At 41.0% G+C, this 23,286-nt stretch overlaps 2 protein-coding genes across 5 annotated transcripts in view; one reads left to right on the top strand and one right to left on the bottom strand.

The window, feature by feature from the left end:
* The window catches only part of kif16ba (kinesin family member 16Ba), a 129,261-nt gene extending 118,768 nt beyond the window's left edge, over positions 1-10,493 (bottom strand). For all 3 annotated transcript variants that reach the window (XM_007892286.2, XM_007892287.2, XM_042333186.1), the window contains exons 1-5: positions 10,382-10,493; positions 5,362-5,431; positions 4,528-4,641; positions 1,401-1,517; positions 211-308 (exon numbers count right to left, since the gene is read on the bottom strand). In XM_007892286.2, coding sequence (XP_007890477.1) covers positions 211-308; positions 1,401-1,517; positions 4,528-4,641; positions 5,362-5,431; positions 10,382-10,428 — 446 coding nt within the window. In that variant the 5' untranslated portion in view covers positions 10,429-10,493. The remainder of the gene's footprint in view (positions 1-210; positions 309-1,400; positions 1,518-4,527; positions 4,642-5,361; positions 5,432-10,381) is intronic.
* Positions 10,494-10,837: 344 nt separating this feature from the next.
* LOC103177909 (otoraplin) lies at positions 10,838-22,906 on the top strand. 2 transcript variants are annotated; one of them, XM_007892285.2, is made up of 5 exons: positions 10,838-11,054; positions 19,593-19,805; positions 20,581-20,720; positions 21,348-21,461; positions 21,910-22,906. In XM_007892285.2, exons 2-5 carry the CDS (start codon positions 19,688-19,690, stop codon positions 21,931-21,933), a joined length of 396 nt encoding a protein of 131 aa, XP_007890476.2. In that variant the 5' UTR covers positions 10,838-11,054; positions 19,593-19,687; the 3' UTR covers positions 21,934-22,906. The 2 variants fall into 2 exon arrangements, with proteins under 2 accessions (XP_007890476.2, XP_042189353.1); XM_042333419.1 differs by lacking the exon at positions 10,838-11,054 and having other exon boundaries at positions 19,508-19,805.
* Positions 22,907-23,286: the final 380 nt, after the last annotated feature.

Here is a 23,286-nt window from a genome sequence, read left to right as displayed (position 1 = left end):
AAAGATTGCACTTCTCACATAAAATTCAGGTCCATCTCTAGATTAAAAATTACTCTGAAGGTAAGTTATCCCAAAATGTTACACTTGTACAGTATCATTAACAGGGACTTAGTATTATCTAGCCTATCCTTAACTGGGAAATGACATACAACAATGAAGGGATGAGGAAAAGATAGCTTGAAATAAAGTTTAAATAATCAAGAATCTTACCTAACTTCTGTGCGAAATGAAGCTTCATTCCATCTGGATCTCCCAGCTATTTTGGCATACAACCCTTCACAAATTCGAGGTATCAGGCCTGTGTCCCCCTGAAATAGAACATATAATTTGGATGGCACACGGTCTGGAAAAGATAGGAACATAGTAACAACATAGTAACCTTTTCAAGCAGGACTAGAGTATCAAGATTACCCACTCAATTTTCCAAATATTCCTTTGACACATTTATCTCACCATAACAAATCTTAGAATAATAATCCTTGCATTTGATATAGTGCTTTTCATGTCTTCTAGACGTCTCAAAGTGCTTCACAGAATATACTGTAAAGTGAATTGACTGTATATATCTAGAAATAGTCAGTGTACTTCATATCAATTAACTATAAAGCACTTTCAGATATTTTCTTTTGTTATAGATGCAATATTAATTCAAGCATATTATTATTAATTACCCCAAATTGTTTTAATTTCCAGGAACTTGTCTAGTCCCTTGATCCTTCACTTGTGCTTGTAATTTGTTCCAGCACAAGTAGTTCAACAATTTTCATCTACGTTGCAGGTATTTATAAGTGCTCCGAGATATGAAGATATAAGAGATATATTTCCGAGATATAAATGCAAGTTGCTATTCAACAATTCAGATTGCAATCATCCAAGTGCTCTGGGATGCTACCCTATGTGAGGGGCATTATATCAATGCAAGTTGTTGTTATTGTTAACTGGTTGGTACGAATGGTCTGTTTTATTGTCATATCGCTCTAGATATCATTCTGTGAAATATCCCTTTTTCTTTAGAACTGCGAAGCCAGTCATCAATGAGCTCCAATATGCTGTACATAATGGGAAAATGTTGATTTTTGCTCCAAGGTAAGTTACCAATTGCAACAAACAAATGCGTCAAAGAGAGGGGCTGAGCAAAGGCCAAGTCCTTTGATTGTGTTTGGCCTTTAGAGTAGGGAAGGAGTCACACTTTGTGCACGTGTAGAGAACTAGGACAACAACAGAAAGGGAAAAAAGAACAACACTACCAAACCTAGTTACAAATTTTTGAAATAAAATGAAGCACAGGGTAGTGAAGTTAGTAGTGATACAATATTATATCTTTTTCCATGTAACAAATTAAGTAATTTAATGGAAACCTGCAAAAAACATCAAACACTGTCATACCATACATATCTTACCGGATTTCCCATCATTGTATACGATTTGCCAGATCCTGTTTGGCCATAAGCAAATATGCATGCATTGTAACCTTCAAACGCAGCTTTAAGTACGTCATTGCCAAGATCCTTGAAAACCTGTATGCAAAAATACACAGATCCCATATGTCATCATAGATGTCAACGTGGCTCAGTTGGTGGTACTCTCACCTCTGAGTCAGAAGGTTGCAGGTTTAAGCTCCACATTGCGACTTTGAAGTCATAGTCTAGGTTAACACTCCAATGCAATACTAGAGGTTTGCTGTATGGTTGGAAGTACTGTCGTTTAGATATGAAGTTGAAACTGCCTATTCAGGAGGACTTTAAACATCCCATCGCATTAGTTGAAAATAGAAGTAAGTTTCTCCTGGTGTCCTGGTCAACAATCCTTCAGATAAAATAGGCCATTTGTTTCATAGTTGTCTGTGGGCTTTGTTGTGCACAAATTGGCGTTTGCCTACAAATACAGTCACTTTACTTCCCAAAATCCTGTGAAGCACTAAGAGACATTGTAACATCATAGTAAGGCACTATATCATAGACTTGGAAAAACAAAAATAAACCTATTTATTTCACAATAAAACCATCTATCACTATTCCATAGAGATCAGTGCAACTGATAAAAATCATAGTATTATTGGGCGAGTTTTCCAATTTAGTTTTGAAAGTGATTTTCAAAAATGCTATTTTTGTTACTCAAACAAGCAGATGAGACCTTAGATTATTATCTCACCCGAAGGACAGCACTCTCTCAGTAGACACCCTACCGATTGCGAGTTCAGGTATGATATAGGGCTTCAATCTATAATCATCTAACCCAGACAGCAATGTGCTGCCAGTTGAACTAAAACTAATGACTGGCACTATTTTTACTTCAGATTTCCTCTGGATTTTCATGATTTTAAAATGTTTCCGTAAAAAAGCAAATAATCCAGCATATAAAAACGTGATTTTTTTTGAGATGTCTGCACTGATCCAGCGAAACAAACAAATTTCTTAAAACAAAACAGAACCGATAGAGAAGTGTGCTGTTTAATGCACTCACTGTATTCATTCATATAGCAATCCTCTGGCACCATTATTTGAAGTTTTGCATAATGATCTCATAGTTTGTATAATGTATAACTGGTTAGTTTCTTTTGACAACTGAGACTTCTGAACACTGAGACCTCCTAACCCATTATCAACCTGTCTGCTGTCTCCACTCAGCCTGCTCCATGTCCCCTGCCTGGCCCACCATCGGCGGTCGGGCCTTCAGACTCTCTGCCCCCATCCTCTAGAACTCCATCCCAGATTTCCTTCCTCTCGCTCCTTCCTCTGCCTCCTACGAGGCATGCTTCAAGACCATCCTCTTCGACCATGCCTTCGGCCACCCTCCTACATTCTTTGCCATCCACCCTCCCTGATTCCAACAACCCCCCGCTCGGGTCCTAATCCCTGATTGTTCAATGCCTTGGGACTTCCTCCCAACGTGAAAGGCCCTTTACAAATGTAATTCTGTATTGTATTAATAATAATCCATACATTTGATATAGCGCTCTTCAAGTCTTCTAGACATCTCAAAGCACTTCACAGAATATACTGTAAAGTGCATCGACTGTAAATTTGTGGGCGAAACGCGGCAGCCAATTGCGCACAACAGTGCCCCGTAAACAGTCGTGGATTAAGTGACCAAATAATTATTGGTTTTTTTTGAGATTATTATCAGGCGTGTGGAGTAAGGAAACTTGCCCAATGTTTCGCCCTGCTGGGAATCGAACCCAAGTCTCTCGCTTGCGAGGTGAGCGCTCTAACCAATGAGCTACAGGACTTCTGAAGCTCCTGTATTAACTGTACAAGAGGGCTGTCATGTAAGTGGCACAGCCATTGCAGTCAGCAGTGCGAGAGTTCCTTAATTGGATATAGTCCTGTACCAAATTCAGCCAGTGCTCTACATATTATACAAGCAAATTCATGGAATACGAAGCAGACTCATTTATTTCAAAAATAACAAAACTTCATTTCTTAGCATTTCATGAAACTTTCATTGTTTATTTTAATTATGAATGCATTCAGCATGGAAAATAATTCAATAGTGTGCTGACATATTAGCATTCCAGTCACTAGGTTTACTGAAATGTCAAGTGTAGGAGTAATCATCTCAAAGGAATATATTGGACGTTAACATTCAGAGCCTTAAAAAATGTATACTTGGGATCTAGAGACATGGAGCTATAAAAATTACACCATACTAATTTGTTTTGTTGTGGTATCCGCTTACAACAGACATGGAACCAGTGTTGTTGTGTATTTGTGGGGGCTTCCCTCAGACTCTGGCTTATTGAGTCTATGCTGATAGGCTGATGCAAATAGAGTCAGAGAAATGTGAAAATTGACCTCATGAATTAATAATATCATTAAAGATAAGCAATGGACTGCCATCAAAAGGTGGCACTTGCTCTCCTGAGGCAGAGGGACGAAGGCAAACCATGTCTGCCCTATCATTTCAGCAGGTCAGCTGCTTCAACACAGGACCGGGGATCTAACTCAACACTTTGCTAGTCTGTGTGATTCAGGACCACAGCAAGTGGTACATTTAACCATGAACAATTGAGGAGAGTCAATACATGGGTCTGTACTATCTTTTGAGAACTCTACTAAATTAATGATGTGAGTATTACTCGCACAAGTTCACTTATTCAAGATCTTTGGGTGACAAAGAACATTTTGCACTGAAATGTGATTGGTTTTCCTTAGTGGGTGAGAAGCGGGTCATCTTCATACAACACACATTATGCTAATTCCACATGTGATCAAATAGCAACATTGGATACTTATATTTTGCCATTATAGGTGTTGAAATTACTCATAGATTCAACCATTAATGAACGTATAACCTTCAATACCATATTAAATAGAAATTGATCTTACTGTATTTTAACATCCTTTTAGTAGGACTCTGTTCCATGTGTACACAGCACTGGGAAAACAATTTAAACCTGCTGTTTCACTTGAAGTTAATTTTAGATACTCAGAGCGTGTGTGTGGTGTGTGAGTGTGTGTCACCGTGTGAAGGGAGGGGAGAAGGAATGAATAAAATAAAATGCATTTCATAATCATAATAAAGTACCTTTTCCTGAGATACAAAGTCGGGTTTCTTACAATCAGCAGAATAGTAAGAATAATCGTATGTAAATGTCTTTAACCTTTCGCGGCCAGAATCCCCTGAACTGCCCTCGGGCATCTGTAGCGAGGAAAAAATATATTATAGTAAGTTAGTGGTTTGCTGCATTTTAACATCCATTTTAGTTGGACTCTGATCCACATGTGCACAACACAAATTTAAAATTTGCTAACTTGTTGCCTTTTAAAACTTTTTTTAACAACTTCATGTAAATGTTTCAAAGAAATATCTATGTTATGTAGAATGGATCAAACACAATATTTGCAAAATCCATTTAGGAACACAGGAACAGGAGTATGCCAATTTGCCCATTGAGCCTGGTTACAATTTTCATAGGTCTTGGCTGATTTGTAACTTAATACCATTTGCCCATCTTCAATATCTTATTAAACAAATACTTATCTACTTTCCTCTTAAACTTTCCAATGTTGTGGAATGCTACCCTGCATGGGGCAATATATAAATGCAAGTTGTTGTTAAGCATTCTCCCCGACTCTGCATTGACAATCGTTTCAGGAATTGAATCCTACAATCCTTGAGTGAAGAAGTGGCTTCTGGTTCAACTAACGGGAAGTTTATGTATTATTTATCTATTTAATTATTTGATGTAGCAACTACAATTTTCAGTTTATTACTATTTGATTGTAGAATATGTGGCAAACTAATCATAAATCTCAAACTGACTAAATTGAACGAACACCATTAAGCTTATTACATGAAACAACACATACAGTAGTTTCAATCTCACAATCAAGTATAAATCGTTTAAAAGAGGTATACCTTCAAGTTTGTGATTGTCGTCTTGTTTCCTTCCATATGGATGATGAACTTGGCATCCAAGTCCTTTTCTCTACAGAAATAATTAGATGACAACATTTCCAGAATAACCTTTCATGAATTAATAAATCCAAAAATATAGATTTACAGTGAGTTAGCATATGATTGGTTGAATAAGGAAATTTGATCAAGCCTCAATAAACACTTAGTGTTTCAATCTTATAAATCCTCTGAATAATAATTCATTTTAACTCATCTCTAATTTCACCATTAACAACCATAAGACTATGTCCCCCTTGTCACCAATTCCCCACGTAAATTAAATAATTTTTCCTCATCCATCTCGTCACCCGTTCATTATTCTAAAATACTTGTAATATATCTCTTCTCAATCTCCTCCAATGGGAAGAAGGAAGAGTCCTAATTTAGCCAGGTCTCATCATATATTATAATATATACATTATTACATTTTTTTTACAAATATATATTGTTTCATAATCAGTATAAACTTAATTAAACATGAATCAAAATTAATTATATTACCACAATTTCTTTGCAGCACTCCTCCACTTACAGAAGAATCAACAGGATTCATATTAAACAGAGGGTTGTGTTGGCACTAACATGAACACCACAAGAACCTGCATGCAGTCACATGAAGAGTGGCTAAAATCCAAAACCTCATTCTCGGAGCATGAAAATATCCAACACAAGGTTGAATACCTGAATAAACATAAACTCTCATTTTGCTGACAACAGTTCAGTACAGAGCTCCAAGTCTTCATTATTCGGCAACTTTGGCTCTGAACTAAAAGCGTCACATGGTTCAGCACACATATCACCCATGTCCTGTTTGGAGGATGTACTGTTTTATAACACCGTGTCCTATTTGGAGGCTGAAACTATATAATACCCGTTTTAATTCTGGCAAATGGTCCAAACTCTTGGTTCAGTTGACATTGAAATGCTTCATCACGTGGAGAAAAATATACTCGTCTCACCCCCATTAAAGGCAGTGATACATACTCTTTCAAAAATCGATGAGCATTCCACAGCGTACTACAGATTTACCAGATTTAAAGGATTATATGTTTTGGTAGATCTATTAACTCACATAACTAATATGTTTTAAGTGTTATTACTGTATTGAAGAAGAATATTCATATCCGCCATAATGGAGTGGCGCAGTCATGTCCGGTAGATAACTCAACCAACAAATAATTGAGATTTGGGAAAGTATAAAATAGTAAGTTTAGCTTTTTAAAAAGTGCAGTTAAATTTATCTCATTTAGTTTATCTACAGTGGACACCCTTTCTTTCTTTGGATTATTTTCTTTATAATAATCGGTTCCTGCAATGAGATCCCTTATGGCAACAACAAGAAGTTATATTTATATAGCGCCTTTCACATTGGGAGGACGTCCCAAGGAGCTGGACAGTCAGGGATTTGGACCTGAGTAGGGGGTTGGGATTGGGAGGGTTGAAGGTCAGGAAGGATAGGGGTAGGAGGGTGACTGAAAGCGCGGTCAAAGAGGAGGGTCTTGAGACGTGCCTTGAAGTAGGCAAGAGAGGGAGCATGGTGAAGGGACTGTGGGGTGCAGTTCCAAGAGGTGGAGGAAACGATGCTGAAGGCCTGAGCAGCGATGGCGGTGGATGTGGGCAGACCAGAACATGCTGAGAGGGAACGGACAGGTTGATATGGCATTAGCAGGTCACCAAGGTAGGAAGGAGCAAGACCGTGGAGGGCTTTGAAGGCGAGGATGAGGATTTTGAACTCTATCCTCTCAGGGATGGGGAGCCAGTGGAGCCGGGCAAGGGTTGGAGTGGTAGGATCATGGAGCCTGGTGCAGGAACGGACACCAGCTGCAGAGTTCTGAATGAACGCAACAAACTGCATTTATATAGTGCCTTTCACATCGGGAAGGTGTCTCAAGGCGCTGGACAGTCAAGGGTTTGCAATGAAGAGCACAACAACAACTTGCACTTATATAGCGCCATCCACGCAGGGTAGCGTTTCAGAGCTCTTGACAAAGGTGGAGCTGGACTCCGAACCGGGGGTGGGTGGGGTGGGAGAGAGAGGAGGTGATCATAAGCATGGCTGAAAAGGAAGATTTTTAAGTGGGACTTGAAAAAGGAGAGAGGGGGCAAGGCGGAGGGATTGAGGGAGTGTTCCAGAGTTTCAGGGCATAATGGCTGAAAGTGCAACCTCCAATGCTGGAGTGGAGAGTGCGAGGGACAAGCACTGGGGAATGAGGAGGTCAGAGAGGTAGGGAGATACCAGGGAGTGAATGGATTTGAAAACGAGTGAGGATCTTGAAGTCGATCCGTTCGGTGATGGGGAGCCAGTGGAGCCTGGCCAGAACTGGTGAGATGGGAGTACACAGTTTGGTCCGGGTAAGTTTGCGGGCAGCAGAGTTCTGAACGAGCTGGANTTTTTTGAATAGCGGAGCTGGCGAGACCAGTGGGAATGCATTTGAGTAATCCAGGCAGGAGGTGACAGACGCATGCACGAGGGTTTCGGCTGCATTTGGGTAAAGTACGGTCGGAGTGGGCAATGTGGCGGAGGTGGAATAAGGTGGTCCTGGTCAGGGACTGGACGTGGGAGAGGAAGGACAGCTGGAGGTCGAACCAGACACCTAGATTGCGCACTTGTTCAGCAATATTGCATTCAAAGGGTTAAACTTGTTTCTTCAAATTCAAGGAGACAAGTGGGAGCAAAATCAGAGAGTTGGGCCAAATGCCCTGTTTCTACGCTGTACAGTCCATGTAATTCTCTATAAAATCCCAAGATTTAAATTTCCACACAGTATTGTACTTCACAACAGAAAAAGAAACAGCATATAGTTTTTGTACTGTATTCAGGACAATATAGAAGGTGGAACACAATTGAAGGATGTTAAAATGATGCTGATAAACTGCAACAATGTTTATAACATTAATATTACAGTTTATAAACAACATCCACCCCAGAGAGATTTTGCATTCTTGAAATGGACTACAACTTACAATTACAATTTTCTGTCTAATTCCACTTTCTGCACTTTGTTTTAAAGACACCTTGTAAACAAATCATGTGATTTGAACTGAGTGATAAGTTTACAAGAATCACTATTTCTCCGAAGAAAGTTAGGTACAATAAAATAAACCTGACAACACGGCATTTCAAATCACATGATTTGATTGTGAAAGCCTGACATCTGTTGTTGTCAACCAAAAGTCATTGAGAGCAAGGTGGAAATGAGTTGCAACAAGGTATACCCTGCTAACCTAATTCTGGAGAATATCAGGACCAGGTTGGCGAGAGTCTATATCTAAATCATAAAACTGTTACACATGTTGAGGTGTTTATAAATACACTTGAGATGCTGATATACATCTTTTGAAATGTTGATAAACATTCTTTGAGATGTTGACAAACCACCACCATTAACCCGTAGGAGTGAAGTTTTGATAGTTGATCAACATTATAAGGTTGAATTGCGTTTTAAAAAATTTATATTAGAGCAACAAATAATTTCCCTTTTAAAACAAAATACAAATGTGTACAGTATTTCTTCAGTATTTCTAGACGATTGGTCTAGTTTCCAATGCCATTTTTTTCTCACGAGCTATACAACCAGACTATAGATTCTTACAGTTTAAGGACATGCAGTTTTAGTAGCATTATTACAAAATATAGATTGAACAGCTTGGCTGTCTTGTCTTTTTGTATTTCAACCTTGACTGGTTTAAATCTTATAACTGATCAATAAATCGACAAATAAATAAATACTATATCCCTATGAAGACTGACAAACACAAAATAAGACAGAAGTATGTTTAGATTATATTTTACAGAACATAATGCAGTACTTGCAAATACAGTATCTAGATGTGGGGGAAAATATCCTGGAGTATTCCCTCAATAGCTAATGAACCTTTGTCAAATACAGAGTTTGTTGTGCTATAAATAGATGGAACAGATGTCCCTTTAAAGTTGAGCAAATATTTATTATAAAGTCTCTCACTAAAATCCTGATCCCTTTACACTCTGTGAAGATTCATCAGCATGTAGCACTTTGAAACAGGGGACTTTACCAAAATACATGATGTTGGTACCTTTTTGTTCAATAAAGTCAACTGTTAACAACATTTGATATAATTCCTTATCACATCAAAACGTCTCGAAGCACGTCAGATTGTTTTTCTGTAAAGTGTAGTGACTGGATTTGGAGATTAATGCGGCTGCAATTTGAGTACAGCTATGAAGTGAATCTTACTCAATGTCCCACTCACTTGATTGAGATGGCCAAGTAGCGAATGACAGCCAGTGAGACACTGAGCGAGAGGAGATTGCGAACTGTGGGAGAGTCTTGATCTTTAAAAAAAAATTATTTCACCCACAAAAATACACAATGAACCCACTTTACGCTATACCCTGTGAAGCACTTTAAGACGTCTCAACGATGTGGTAAGGCACAATATCAAATGCAAGGATTATTACTATACCGAAGGACAGTGACAGTGAAAAACTAAGCCGGTCGGGAGAAAAGTAAGACCCAGTGGGATAATAATAATAATTCCTGCATTTGAGGCAGCGCCTTATCATATCGTTGAGAGGTCTCAAAGCACTTCGCAGAATATACTGTAAAGTGAATTGACTATACTTTTGTGGGCGAAACGCAGCAGCCCAACGGCGCACAAAAATTGTCCCGCAAACAGTCTGGATTAAGTGACCCCACTGATTATTATATTTTTTTTGAAAAAAAAGGATTGATATTTTTTCGGAAAGCGATGGGCTGCCAATCGACTGACAAAACAGGAGTTTTAACTACTGTTACTGCTCGGCAAACAGAGGCGTCGTGAGGGCAAGGAAACGTCCCCAAGGGGTTTCAGCCTCAGTTTAAAGATACCGAGTGATAAGCCGGTGACTGTGAGCGAGTCTGGCTCGGGTGCAGGGAGTCCGTGATACTGATTAACAATCTATTATCATCATTATTATTATTATTATTATTATTGTTATTAACGTGGGCGCGACATTTACCTGAGGTTCATGGGTCTCACTCTGACCGCCACTCTCACTGATGCCATGGTTCATCACTTTCCAGCTCCCCCTTCCCTTACCCTCACTCCCTCACTCTCCCTCCCTCTCTCTCCCTCGCTCACTCTCTCCCTCGCTCACTCTCTCCCTCGCTCACTCTCTCCCTCCCTCACTCTCTCCCTCCCTCACTCTCTCCCTCTCTCTCCCTCCCTCACTCCCTCCCTCTCTCCCTCCCTCACTCTCTCACTCACTCCCTCTCCCTCCCTCACTCTCTCCCTCTCCCCCTCTCTCCCTCTCCCTCCCTCTCCCTCTCTCTCTCCCTCACTCTCTCTCTCTCTCTCTCCCTCCCTCACTCCCTCTCTCTCTCTCCCTCCCTCACTCCCTCTCTCTCTCTCCCTCCCTGACTCTCTCCCTCACTCTCTCCCTCCCTCCCTTTCCTGATTGCCCTCCCGGGTTACCAGACACCTCTACTCCGAGTCCGCGCGACCTGACAAGAAGGCGAGGGGGTTGCGGTGTCCCCGCTGGGGCCGGGCCGGGACAGGACCAGGACCAGGACCAGACCAGGACCAGGCCAGGCCGGAGAGGCTCGAGCGAGGCGAGCAGGAGCCGCGGCGCCTGTTCACATCCCTCTCCTCCTGCGCCTCCGCCTTCTCTGCCTCCAACCCATTGGGGAGGGGTGAGGTCAACTTTTTTTATATATATATATAATATATTATTTTTTTTGGGTAAAAAAACTTTCGAGGGAGGGGACGGGGGGACGCGACAACTAAAGCGATCAGAGAAAACGAGGGATTTTTTTTTAAAAAAAAGAGGGAGAGGGAAAGAGAAAGTGCCTTTCCTGAAAAATATAAACACATTAACTGACTGACTCCTGACTGACTGACTGACTGACCCCCAGGACCGCGCCTCACAGCGCCGCCGCCACTCCCTCAGTCAGTCAGTCAGTCAGTCCGCGTCACCTCCCCGTCCCGCCCCCACCGCAGCGCCGCGCCGCGGGGACGGCGCGTGCACCCGCTCCAACCGCCGCTCGCGACAAAACCAACCGCCACCTCTTTCCTCCTCCTCCCCCCCCCCCCACCTCCTCCTCCCCCCCTCCCACCCCCCCCTCCCCTCCTCCCCCCCCTCCTCCCCCTCCTCCAACCTCCCCCCCCTCCCCCTCCCTCCTCCCCCCCCCACCTCCACCTCCCCCCCTCCTCCTCCCCCCCCCACCTCCCCCTCCCCCCACCTCCAACCTCCCCCCTCCTCCTCCCCCCCCCACCTCCACCTCCCCCCCCTCCAACTCCCCCCTCCACCTCCTCCCCCCCCTCCCCCTCCCCCCCTCCACCTCCCCCTCCAACCTCCCCCCCCCCCCCCCCCCCCCTCCACCTCCCCCCCTCCAACCTCCCCCCCTCCTCCCCCCCCCCCCTCCACCTCCCCTCCCCCCCCCTCCAACCTCCCCCACCTCCACCTCCATCCTCCCCCCTCCCACCTCCTCCCCCCTCCAACCTCCACCCCCCCCCTCACCCTCTCACACAGACACACACAGGCTCTGGTAGGGTGACCATATTTTATTATTATTATTAATAATAATAACAACGACACTTAAGTTTGGACGTAGCGCCTTCTTCCCGTCGTGGAGACGTCTCGAGGCCTCGTCGCAGAACACAGCGCGAAGTGAATCGACTTTGCGCGTTTTGCGGGGCGCGGAACGCGCGCGGTTGGCAATGGCGCACAGCGGGCGGGCGTCCCGCCAGCAAGTGGCGGGTCCAGCGGACAAACTGTTAATAATAATAATAATAATCCTTGCATTAGATATAGCGCTTTTCACGTCGGGAGGACGTCCCAAAGTGCTTCACAGAACACACTGTAAAGTGAATTGACTGTATATTTGTGGGCGAACGCGGCAGCCAATTGCGCACAGCAATGTCCCACAAACAGTCGTAGATTGAAAATGACCAATTTATTATTGTTTTTGGTTTTGGAGGGATTATTATTAGGCTCTGTGTGGAGTAAGGAAACTTGCCCAAGGTTTCGCCCTCTGCCTGGAATTGAACTCAGGTCTCTCACTTGCAAAGCGAATGCTCTAACCACTGAGCTACAGGACTCCTCAAGAAGGTGACCAAAGGCGCGGTCGGAAAGAAAGGTCTTCGGCAGAGACCTGAAAATGACATGCATGGTGCTGTATTTTACAACGCTCCGATTTTGGTAAAGACCTGAGCTCAAAATCCTGAAATTGATTGCATCCGCAATCCTTAGCGGTGAGAGTGCCACTGACCGAACCGTTTCCGACGGAATGGAGCAGCAGCTCTCAGTTCACCCGATGCTTTGTTAAAAAAATATACCTTTTCCTCGTCGGATCATTTGCGTGCGTGAAAGTCTACAGAAATTGAGGATCTATAGCTATCAACGTTATTTTCGCTGTGATCATGGTTGAGGTGCAGCTGTTGGTTGTGCATTGGGAGGCTGGGGAATAGGAGTGGAGTATGGATTGTGGCGCTCGACAGCCGTTATAAAGGAGGCATTAACCCATTCAATAAGGGGATTCAGTGTTCCACTTTGAGAAAGAATCTGCTATATTTTCTAAGAAATCAGAAGCTGAATGGTTGAACGGTCACTCCATGTAGCCCCTGACACTTGCAGTTCATTTCCAGGGGGTGGGGGTTAGGGCTGACCTAACATCAGTGAAACGGATCTCTTTGGGCTCTTCAGGACTATACCGATTCACAACACTCACAGAATGGAACCGAAAGTGTACTCGCCTTTTCATGCCTTCCTTTTTAAAACATATTTCAATTTTGTATTTCTTCAGCTCAGTTTAAATACAGTACAGTTTAAATACAGTTTAAAAAGCGTAATAACGGAAGTGTATTTTTTATATAAAAAGCTCCTGATCAGCAAGAAAACAACAGTTTGGGTTTAAATGCAGTCTAACTGGGCACTAGACATGCTCTGTAGGGACTCTCTTCGTTGAAATCATCAGCGTGTGCCCATTTGATTCGTTGGACTAAATCTCTTCTGAGTTGTATAGACAGGGGATTTAAAGTACCAATTCATAAGGGAGTAGAAAAGAACATTTTAAAAGATAACCAGCTGGTACACACTAAGAGGTAAAATATTGTACTACAGAATTATCTACCCTTTTAGAGATACGTGTGAGCCAAATTATGGTTGGCATACAGAGAAATAAATACATTGATTCTCCAGCACTGAAACAGACCATTTGCCACCAATAGTCTGTGCTGCTGTTTATATTCCACATAAACCTCCACCCATTCTAATCCCTCACCCTTAACCTCTCCCCTCTTTGCCTATCCATTACCCCTCATGAATGCAGTGAGTTTCTCTTAAATGCATTGATGCTTTCTGGCAGGAAGTTTCACATTCTCATCACCTTTTGCGTAAATAAGGGAATATCTTAAATTTACACCCCTTGTTCTAAATTTGCCAACAAATGGATTCAATCTATTCAATCTGAATAGTCTATAACTGATAGCAGTAATTGCACATAAAATGCATATTATAATGTGAAATTAGCAGGTCAAAGAGTTACGTGAAAGAAATTGTAAGGAGGAAGGGTTACATTATATAAGTGAACAATTGCCTGCTTTTGATCTCACCTTTTTGTCTATGTGATAAGCTTTATCTGCATTAATATGTTGTACAATCTGTTCTTATAATATTTATTGAACACCGTATTTTGCCATTATATTACAAAGCCCGAAAACCACATCAATGGAAAGGCTCCATTGTAGTTATGGAAGAATTGCAGACAACTGATGCACAGTCCTTCAACCCACATTGAAACATCAATGTACTAGATCACATCCCTCCAATCGATGTCTTTGACATGTTTTCACGTCACAGCCCTTGATACAATTCTGTTACCATTGTTTATGTTGTCGTTTGAGTGTTTACTGAGGATACTGTAAGTTCAAACATGTTTTGTAGTTTGAAACATTTATTTTACAGCAACATCAGGCACAATGTGTGCAGCTTGAAATCAGCAAACAATTTTAAATCGCATTACATTGGTCATTAGTAGAAAGGATATTGATACATTGGACAGAGATCAATGAGGACATAGGGAAGGGATGATACCAGGACTTAGGACTCAAAATTACAAGGAGAGACTGAACTTTTCATTGGAGAAGGACTGATAGAGAGGGAGTGTGATCAGCTTTGAAATACAGAGAGGGATGAATAATATCGTTGCAACAAAGTTGCAGTCTTGGACTTGAATTGTTACAAATGATCATGCAACAAATAAAATAGATTGAATTTGTTTTTGTTTTCTTTGGTTCAGCTAAAACAGTTCATCCTGTTAAAATAATCTTCAGAATGTATCTGGTTAGGAGTAGGTTCAAAGCTGTGAAGGATGCATCCTGAAGAAGGCAATCAATTGCACAGCAGATAGAGCACAACTGTGAGACCAGGAAAATTATATGGTATAGTAAGGAGAACCCAAAAATGACAAATGAAAAAAATACAAATCTAAAATGGGAAGAAAATGAAATATAAATAAAAGATTAAACAGAAAGAACATTCAAAACTATGAAACGCTGAAAGTCCCAGCCAGGCTCCTGGGCTGCTGAGCGCTTCCTCCTCTGTTAATAAACTCTCTTTCATAAAGCAGGTCTGTCCCCACGTGTTAAGCATCGGTCTGACTACAATATAACTGAAGTGAGAGGAATAAAATAAAAAAGTTTCGAATTTGAAAATTAGACTTTTTCTTCAAACTAAAGATGAACATATATTTTTCTTTCACCTTGTATAATAATAATCCTTGCATTTTGATATAGCGCTTTTCACGTCAGGAGGACGTCCCAAAGCGCTTCACAGAACACACTGTAAAGTGAATTGACTGTATATTTGTGGGCGAACGCGGCAGCCAATTGCGCACAGCAGTGTCCCACAAACAGTCGTAGATTGAAAATGACCAATTTAATTATTGTTTTTGGTTTTTTTTTTTTTGGAGGGATTATTATTAGGCTCTGTGTGGAGTAAGGAAACTTGCCCAAGGTTTCGCTCAGCCTGGAAATGAACTCAGGTCTCTCACTTGCAAAGCGAGTGCTCTAACCACTGAGCTACAGGACTCCACATCCTAAGTATATTCAATAGGTTTGGGGCTATTGTACCTTCCTCCAAAGTTACAAAGCAATTACAGTAAAATTATTCTACCTGTACTTACCTGAGTGATGGGAGAGATGCATAAGAGCAACATAATAATGCAATTTGTTTGAGAAAAGCTTTATGTCCTGCCAAGACACTTTATTTTACTTTTTTTTCGGTTATACATAAATACAATGAACTGTGTGAGGCACTGCAGTGTTCTCTGAAATAAGATGTGGGAAACTCAGTATTTTTCAAAATTACCTTTTATATAAATCACTTACTCTCATTGTACCAGTGACTTCGAACAATTGTATATAAAAGCACCCTGACCAAATTTAATCTGCCAACTGTCAATCATTCTTATCTGCATTCAGTGGCTGCCTTTTTCTTACTACATTGAAAGAGCAATGCAATCTGTTTTGGTGAAATATTCTTTGCAAAAAGACACTAAAGAAAATTAAATTGTTGTGGATCCGAATAAGAACATCAGAACATAAGAATTAGGAGCAGGAGTAGGCCATTCGGCCCCTCGAGCTGCCCCGCCATTCGATAAGATCGTGGCTGATCTTCAGACCTAACTCTAATTACCTGCCCTATCCCCATATCCCCTAATCCCTCTGTTTTTAAAAAATCTATCAGTCTCAGCCTTGAAGATGTTCAAGGACTGAGCATCTACAGCCTTCTGGGGTAGTGAAGTCCATCAATTCACTACTCTCTGAGTGAAGAAATGTTTCCTCAACTCTGTTCTAAAAGGCTGACCCTTAATTTTAAGACTGTGACCCCTGGTTATAGATTCTCCTACCCGGGGAAACAGACCCTCAGTGGCTGCTTTATTCAGCCCTTTAAGAATCTTATATGTTTCAATAAGATCTCCCCTAATTCTTCTGCACTCTAGAGAATATAGCCCTAGTTTATTCAGCCTATCCTCATAGGTCAGTCCCCTCATCCCAGGAACTAACCGAGTGAATCTACGCTGCACCCCCTCCAGGGCAAGTATGTCCTTTTTTAAATAAGGAGACCAAAACTGCACACAATACTCTAGGTGCGGTCTCACCGAGGACCTATACAGTTGCAGCAAGACTTCCCTACTCTTGTACTCTAAACCTTTTGCAATGAACGCTACCGTTCGCCTTCTTAGTTGCTTGCTGCACCTGCAAACTAACTTTTTGAGACTGGTGTACAAGGACACCCAAATCCCTCTGAACACTAACACTATCTAATCTCTCCCCCTCTAGAAAATATTCTGTTTTTCTATTTTTTCTACCTAGGTGAATAACTTCACACTTCTCCACATTAAATTCCATCTGCCACCTACTCGCCCACTCCCATGGCCTATCTATATCCCGTTGCAATCTTTTTGCATCATCCTCAGAGCTTACTCTCCCACCTAGTTTAGTGTTATCCGTGAATTTAAATACGTTACATTCAATGTTCTCGTCTAGATCATTGATGTAAATTGTAAATAGCTGAGGCCCAAGCACTGATCCTTGTGGCACTCCACTAGTCACATCCTACCAATTCGAGAATGACCCGTTTATCCTTACTCTCTGTTTTCTACCCATTAGCCACTCTTCAATCCATGCTAATATGTTTCCATTAATCCCGTGGGCCTTAACCTTGTGCAATAGCCTTTTGTGTGGCACTTTGTCAAATGCCTTTTTAAAATCTAAATATACTACATCTACTGGTTCCCCCCTATCTAACCTGCTAGATACATCTTCAAAAAACTCTAAAAGATTAGTTAAGCATGACTTCCCTTTTGTAAAGCCATGTTGACTCTGCCTAATCTTGTTATGGTCTTCCAGGAATCCCATAACGACATCTTTAATTAAGGACTCAAGAATTTTCCCTACCACTGATGTCAGACTAACTGGTCTATAGTTCCCCATCTTTTCTCTCCCACCCTTCTTAAATAGTGGTGTTATGTTTGCAATCTTCCAATCAATGGGAACCATTCCAGAATCCAGAGAATTTTGGAAGATCAAAGACAAGCCATCCACTATCTCAGTAGCCATCTCTTTTAAAACCTGAGGATGTAGGCCATCAGGTCCAGGAGATTTATCAGTTTTAAGACCTGACAATTTACCTAAAACCATTTCTTTACTAATATTAATTTCCCCAAGTTGCTCGCTAACATTGTCTTCTTGGTTCCCCTCTATTCTTGGTAGGTTTTCAGTGTCTTCTAAGGTGAAGACAGTAGCAAAGTACTTGTTTAATGACTCAGCCATGTCTATAATTCCCTCCATCTCTGCCTGTAGCGGACCCTCATTTACCTTGACAGCCTCTTCTTTATATATTTATAAAAACTCTTGCAGTCTGTCTTTATGTTCTTCGCTAGTTTGCCCTCATATTCCATTTTCTCCCTCTTAATCACGTTTTTGGTTCTCCTTTGTTGATCCCTAAAGTTCTCCCAATCCTCAGATTTACTACTCATCTTAGCTGTTTTATAGGCTTCTTCCTTTAACTTTATACTTTCCCTAACTGCTCTAGTTAGCCACGGTTGGGCCACCTTTCCCGTGGCATTCTTAGTCCTCAAAGGAATACTTGCTCGCTGGGAATTTTGCACTATCTCCTGAAACGTCTGCCATTGCTGGTCTACTGTCAAATCCTTAAGTCTAATTTCCCGGTTTATTTTGGCTAAATCCTTTCTCATACCAGCAAAATTGGCTCTACTTAAATTTAAAACCTTTGCTTCGGACTTAACTACCTCTCTCTCTAACTTAATGCTAAATTCCATCATATTATGATCACTTTGCCCTAGAGCCTTAATTTCCAGTTTGCTGATCAGCCCTGCTTCATTGCATAAAACAAGGTCTAATATGGCCTGTTCCCTGGTTGGCTCCTCGGCATATTGATCTAGATGATTATCCCTAATTCATTCTATATATAGGTCAAGTGCAGGACCTTGTCACTGGACTGCCAACCAGGCTCCGTTGGTAGCACACTTGCTTTTGCATATGAAGGCTGTGGGTTCAAGGCCCACGATGGAACTGAACTCATATAGTCTAGGCCAGAGTTCCCCAACAAGTGGCCCACGGGCCGCATCTGATCCTTGGGCCCTCCATCCATCCATTTCATCTGGCACACCCGCTCCCTCCATAACCCGTATATGTTATGTTTCTGGAAGGGAAACATAAAAATATTGCTTATGCGGTCCTTGGACATATCTCAAATAGGGCATCAGGCCCTCAGCAGCCGAAAGGTTGAACCAGAAGTTTAGATGCACTATTGTTTTAAAAAAAAAGCATATTTCGCCCAGTGGTTGATTAATAATCTCGTAAATAAAAGTTGATCATTCACTTCATGGAAGTTTGTAGGACATTGCAGCACACATTTTGGCTGCCATGTTCACCTACAAAATACACAAGTCACCTACACCACAAAGTACACCACCCATCAAATCCTGTGAAACACTTTGAGACATCTTCCCGAAGTGAAAGGCGTTGTATCAAATGCAAGAATTATTATTGTTTTTACCTTGCAGATGGTAAATATTGTGGTTATAAAATAATTCTAATTTTCAGTAACAGTTGCAATCAGTAACGGTTCCTTTCACCGAAGCATTGAGCATTTTGCTGTTAGGAATAAGTATCAAATACACTTAGATTTCAAACAAATCTAAACTTTCTTGTGCAATTCGATATACCATTCTATGTATAACTCAATGAACCCCACAGGACTATTTTTAAAGTTTGAAGTTTTAAAGATATTTTTCTCTCTGCTGGCATAAGGAGATATGTGCATTTGGCTACTTATCCAGACTGAACAGGAAGTTTGAAAGTTGGCAGTCTGCACAACTTTACATTTATAAACACTCACAACTTTAAAAATATTTGCTTTTAATGAGATTTTAGAGATTGGCAAATTGTTTTCCAGAAATTGGCAAATTGTTAAATTCAGTCTTAACTTTGAAGACAGTTTTCTGAAGTTTTAAGAGAAAGTTACAGAAAAACAGCTTACAAAAATCAGGCTGCGAAACTCTGGATGTTCTGAAAACGCTATGTGACTAGAGTAATTCTAGCCCTGGGTGGAATTTCCCCTCACCCGTTTCTAGGACAGTGTGTTGATTTACCTGTTTCTTGGCATGGCATTGATAGAAAATGTTTGCTTTCTGCTTTGGAAGGAGAAGATTGCAAAGGCGGGCAAGGAGTGAGGAGCGATTTATTTTCGGTAAACTCAAAGCACATAAGAGGAAAGAAAAGGACGTTATAGACTAAAATGGCACAGCTTGCCTTCTATCTGTCTATTATTTTACTGGTGTTCCTGCAGGCGGTAACAGCAGATTTCATGGACAGACTTGCAGAAAAAAAACTTTGCGTCGATGAAGAATGCATCTGTAAGTAGATTTTATTTGATTTTCAGGAAGGAAGCCTGAAATAATATTTAGCTTTCACCATGAATATTCATTACTACTGCTAAACACTGTTGATAGATCATCTGCTTTTACATTGCTTGTAGATTTATACTTGCTTCAAGCCCCACATTGGGACTTGGAATACATATAGTCTAGGCTGACAGTCCAATACAGTACTGGGAATGTGCTGCATTGTTGGCGGTGTGATGCATTTCTGATGAGATAAGGCTGCCTGTACAGGTGGAGCTCACAGTTGAGATTGACACTGCAATACAGTGCTAGAGGACGCTGCAATGTCGATAGTACCATCCTTCAGACAAGACGATACACCAAAATCCTGTTTGCCTGATCAAGTGTTAAAGATCCTGCTATTCAAAAAGAGGAGAGAGTTTCTCTCTGTGTCCTGGTCAACAATCCCCCAAATAAAATTGGTCATTCATGGATGTTTGTGGGACATTGCTGTGCGCAATCAAATTAACTGCCATGTTCACATTCAAAATGCACAACACTTTGCAATATAGCCTATAACACTTGAAATATGAAAAGCATCATATCAAATGCAATAATTATTAATTATTATTAGACCCCTATATCTATATCCTTCTCTCTGATATAGTGAACATTCATTTCCTAACATGTAGGAGCGATTTTATACAGGCAATTTTTTTAAAGTTCATATTTTTTTACTGTGGTTGAAAACGCTTGGCATATTACTTAGACACTTGTGGTCAAGTGAAATGAATGTTTTGCTCTTCAGATGTTATCTCCATTGCCCAAGTAATGGATGATTACATTGCACCGGACTGCAGGTTCCTCAACCTCAGGCGAGGACAGCTGTTGTATGTGTACACCAAACTGGTGCCGGAAAGCGAATCTGGTGAATTCTGGTCTGGCAGTGTAAGTAAACGTATCTTTAGTAGAAATGTACTGTAACAATCTCTGCAACATGCGAGTATGCTCCTCCTGCCCTTTTCACTGAATTGCTTTCCACATAACCCATGTCCTGTCCTCTGAGATGGCACACGACTCATCTGGAATGGGTTTGGGCTAATTGGTGGCTACAACAATAACAATTTGCATTTATATAGTGGCCTTCATGCGAAGCAGCCTCTCAGAGCTTCAATCACATTGGAGGCTAGACTGTGTCTGGAAAGAAATGCACACACTCTCTCTGGAAGGACACACCCTGCTAACCTAATCCCGGAGTGTATTAGGCACAGGTTGGTAATAGCCAAGGTTTGGGGAACTCCAGAATGTGTGTTGGGGTACTACTGGAGTTTAACCAGATAACACTGCACAGATTGCCATTAATTGCCATTGGCAAGCTTCTTGCAGCTGATAACCTGAATTATCCTAATTATTAACCATAGTTTGCAGGGTTAACAGGAGCCAGGTGGGAAGAATTTCTCCCCCCAGTGACCAGTCTATTGCTCTAAGTCCTGCTGATGAGATCAGTTGGTTGGTTAATCCAGCAGTGCTCTGGAGTCCTAAGGCTCTAATGATTTCTTTTTTTTTTTCTTTCAGATTTACAGTACTGATGAGTATGTGGACCAGATGGGTATTGTTGGTTATTTCCCCAACACTACGGTTGAAGAGCAGCACGTTTTCCAAAAAGCAAAACTACAAATTGCTACAACTGTGAGTGAGCTATCAAAATACTTTTCCTTAATTTCTGGGGTCCTCTCAAAACTGCCATAATTCTATTAATAAAAATTGATGGTAATATTTCTGTACAGTAGTCGTGGATTCATAACTCTTTAAAATGCATCTTTCTTCTTCCCTGCGTGTCTCTGATACCATGCATTGCTGCCTGCCTGAAAGGCCTGCATTTGTAAGCTGGTGAACTACAAATGTTGCTGCTAATGTTTTCCTCCTACTCTACAATGTTAACAACAAAAGCCAGTGAGACTTTATAGCATTTTAATTAGGTGCAGTAAAACTGCACTGACATGGAATTTGTTTGAGCTGTTCATTTTTACGGTGCAATGTTATTAACTATTGTTGGATAAGGAGAATGTTTAAAGATGTCATGATTGATTGGTTTTATATTTTAAAATTTAATGGTTCTTTTTTTATTTCCATTTAGGCTATTGATTTTTTCTGTGACTAATGATAATGATCCAGGCATCAATCTGTGTGATAAAAGGTGTACAGAACTTAATGGAGAGAATCCATTGAGCGCTGGATTCTGAGAGATATTCCTTTTCCATATTTCAACGGTATAAATATGAATGTACAACATAGACTGAAGCGTAGGAAGAAAGAAAACCTAAGTTCTTTGCAATCACGTGCAGTCCTTTTGATGAAAAGTTAAACTAAGATCCTGGGTGGACGTTAAAGATCCCGTGGACCTACTCGAGAAGAGAAGGGAGTTTCCAACTGCTTGTTGGAAAACAGTCCCAGGATACAATGAAGTTATTCACTTCAAGGCGGTTTCTGGGACATAGAAAACCAAAACAGAAGTCGCTGAGAACACTCAGCAGGTCAGGCAGCCTCTATGGAGAAAGGAAAGTGAGTCAACGTTTCGGGTCTACAACCGTTCATCAGAACCCTTCGTCTTCCAGCATCTGCAGTATTTTGCATTCTGGGACATTGATGTGTGTGATGTTGGACATTGGCTGCCGTGTTTGCCTAAAAAATACACAGCCACTACACTTTACAGGAAAGCCTGTGAAGTTCTTTGACGTATCCTGCAAAGTGAGAGGTGCCTATCAAATGCAAGACCATTATTAATATATTCTTACAGCTACTGGAACTTGCTTAGTAAAGTAATTAGGTATTTTCCTTACCAGCGCCTTGGGATGTCCTCCCGATGTGAAAGGCACTATACAAATGTAATGTTGTTGTTGTTGTACATGGAGTAGCTGCTTGTACAAGTCTGCTTTCTCTTCATACAGCTATGTCTGTATTGCTTGAAATAGGTATTTTATAGATTCTATGTTAACTTACAGACTGAAGTACAATGGAATCCCGTTAAATAGTATTGGGCATATGACTAAATAAATTACATTTACAAGCATATGCTGGCGTCTAATGTGTGATGAATGTTAAATGAAGGTTCCCTTGTTTAAGGTAATGTAATTCGGGTCTCAAGGAGCATCATTAAAAACTTCAAAACGTTTAAGATCTATGTTGCCCTCTCACCAACTAAATGCCTCAACATAAATATAAAATGCGACTTTTGTTTTATGAACTAAAAATGTCAGTTATGGAAATAACTTGCAAATATTGTATTATGTCACAATTCTCTGGAAACTTTGCAAAGGACAGTTGTTTTAAAGAATCCAATATGAAACTCTGTCTGAGGTTGTTAGCCTAGTCTTGGTGACTGTCTAGGCTGACACTCAAGTGCAGTGTTGGGAGAGTGCTGCAATGTCACATGTGCCATCCTTTTGTTAGGACATTAAACCGAGGTCTTGTCTGCCCGTTCGGGTGAATGTTAAAGATCTCATTGTACTATTTG

The sequence above is a fragment of the Callorhinchus milii genome, unplaced genomic scaffold, assembly GCF_018977255.1.
Source record: "Callorhinchus milii isolate IMCB2004 unplaced genomic scaffold, IMCB_Cmil_1.0 Scaffold3, whole genome shotgun sequence".
In the NCBI taxonomy this organism is placed as follows: domain Eukaryota; kingdom Metazoa; phylum Chordata; class Chondrichthyes; order Chimaeriformes; family Callorhinchidae; genus Callorhinchus; species Callorhinchus milii.
The sequence above is the reverse complement of the archived record's forward strand: the minus strand, read 5'-3'. Positions and strand labels throughout refer to the sequence as shown.

Bases quoted from the DNA above. Each gene is read 5' to 3' on its own strand.
- LOC103177909 (XM_007892285.2), top strand. From the start codon at position 19,688: ATGGCACAGCTTGCCTTCTATCTGTCTATTATTTTACTGGTGTTCCTG. The intron at 19,806-20,580 runs GTAAGTAGATTT...TTTGCTCTTCAG, and splicing joins CGTCGATGAAGAATGCATCT to ATGTTATCTCCATTGCCCAA. The intron at 20,721-21,347 runs GTAAGTAAACGT...TTTTTCTTTCAG, and splicing joins GTGAATTCTGGTCTGGCAGT to ATTTACAGTACTGATGAGTA.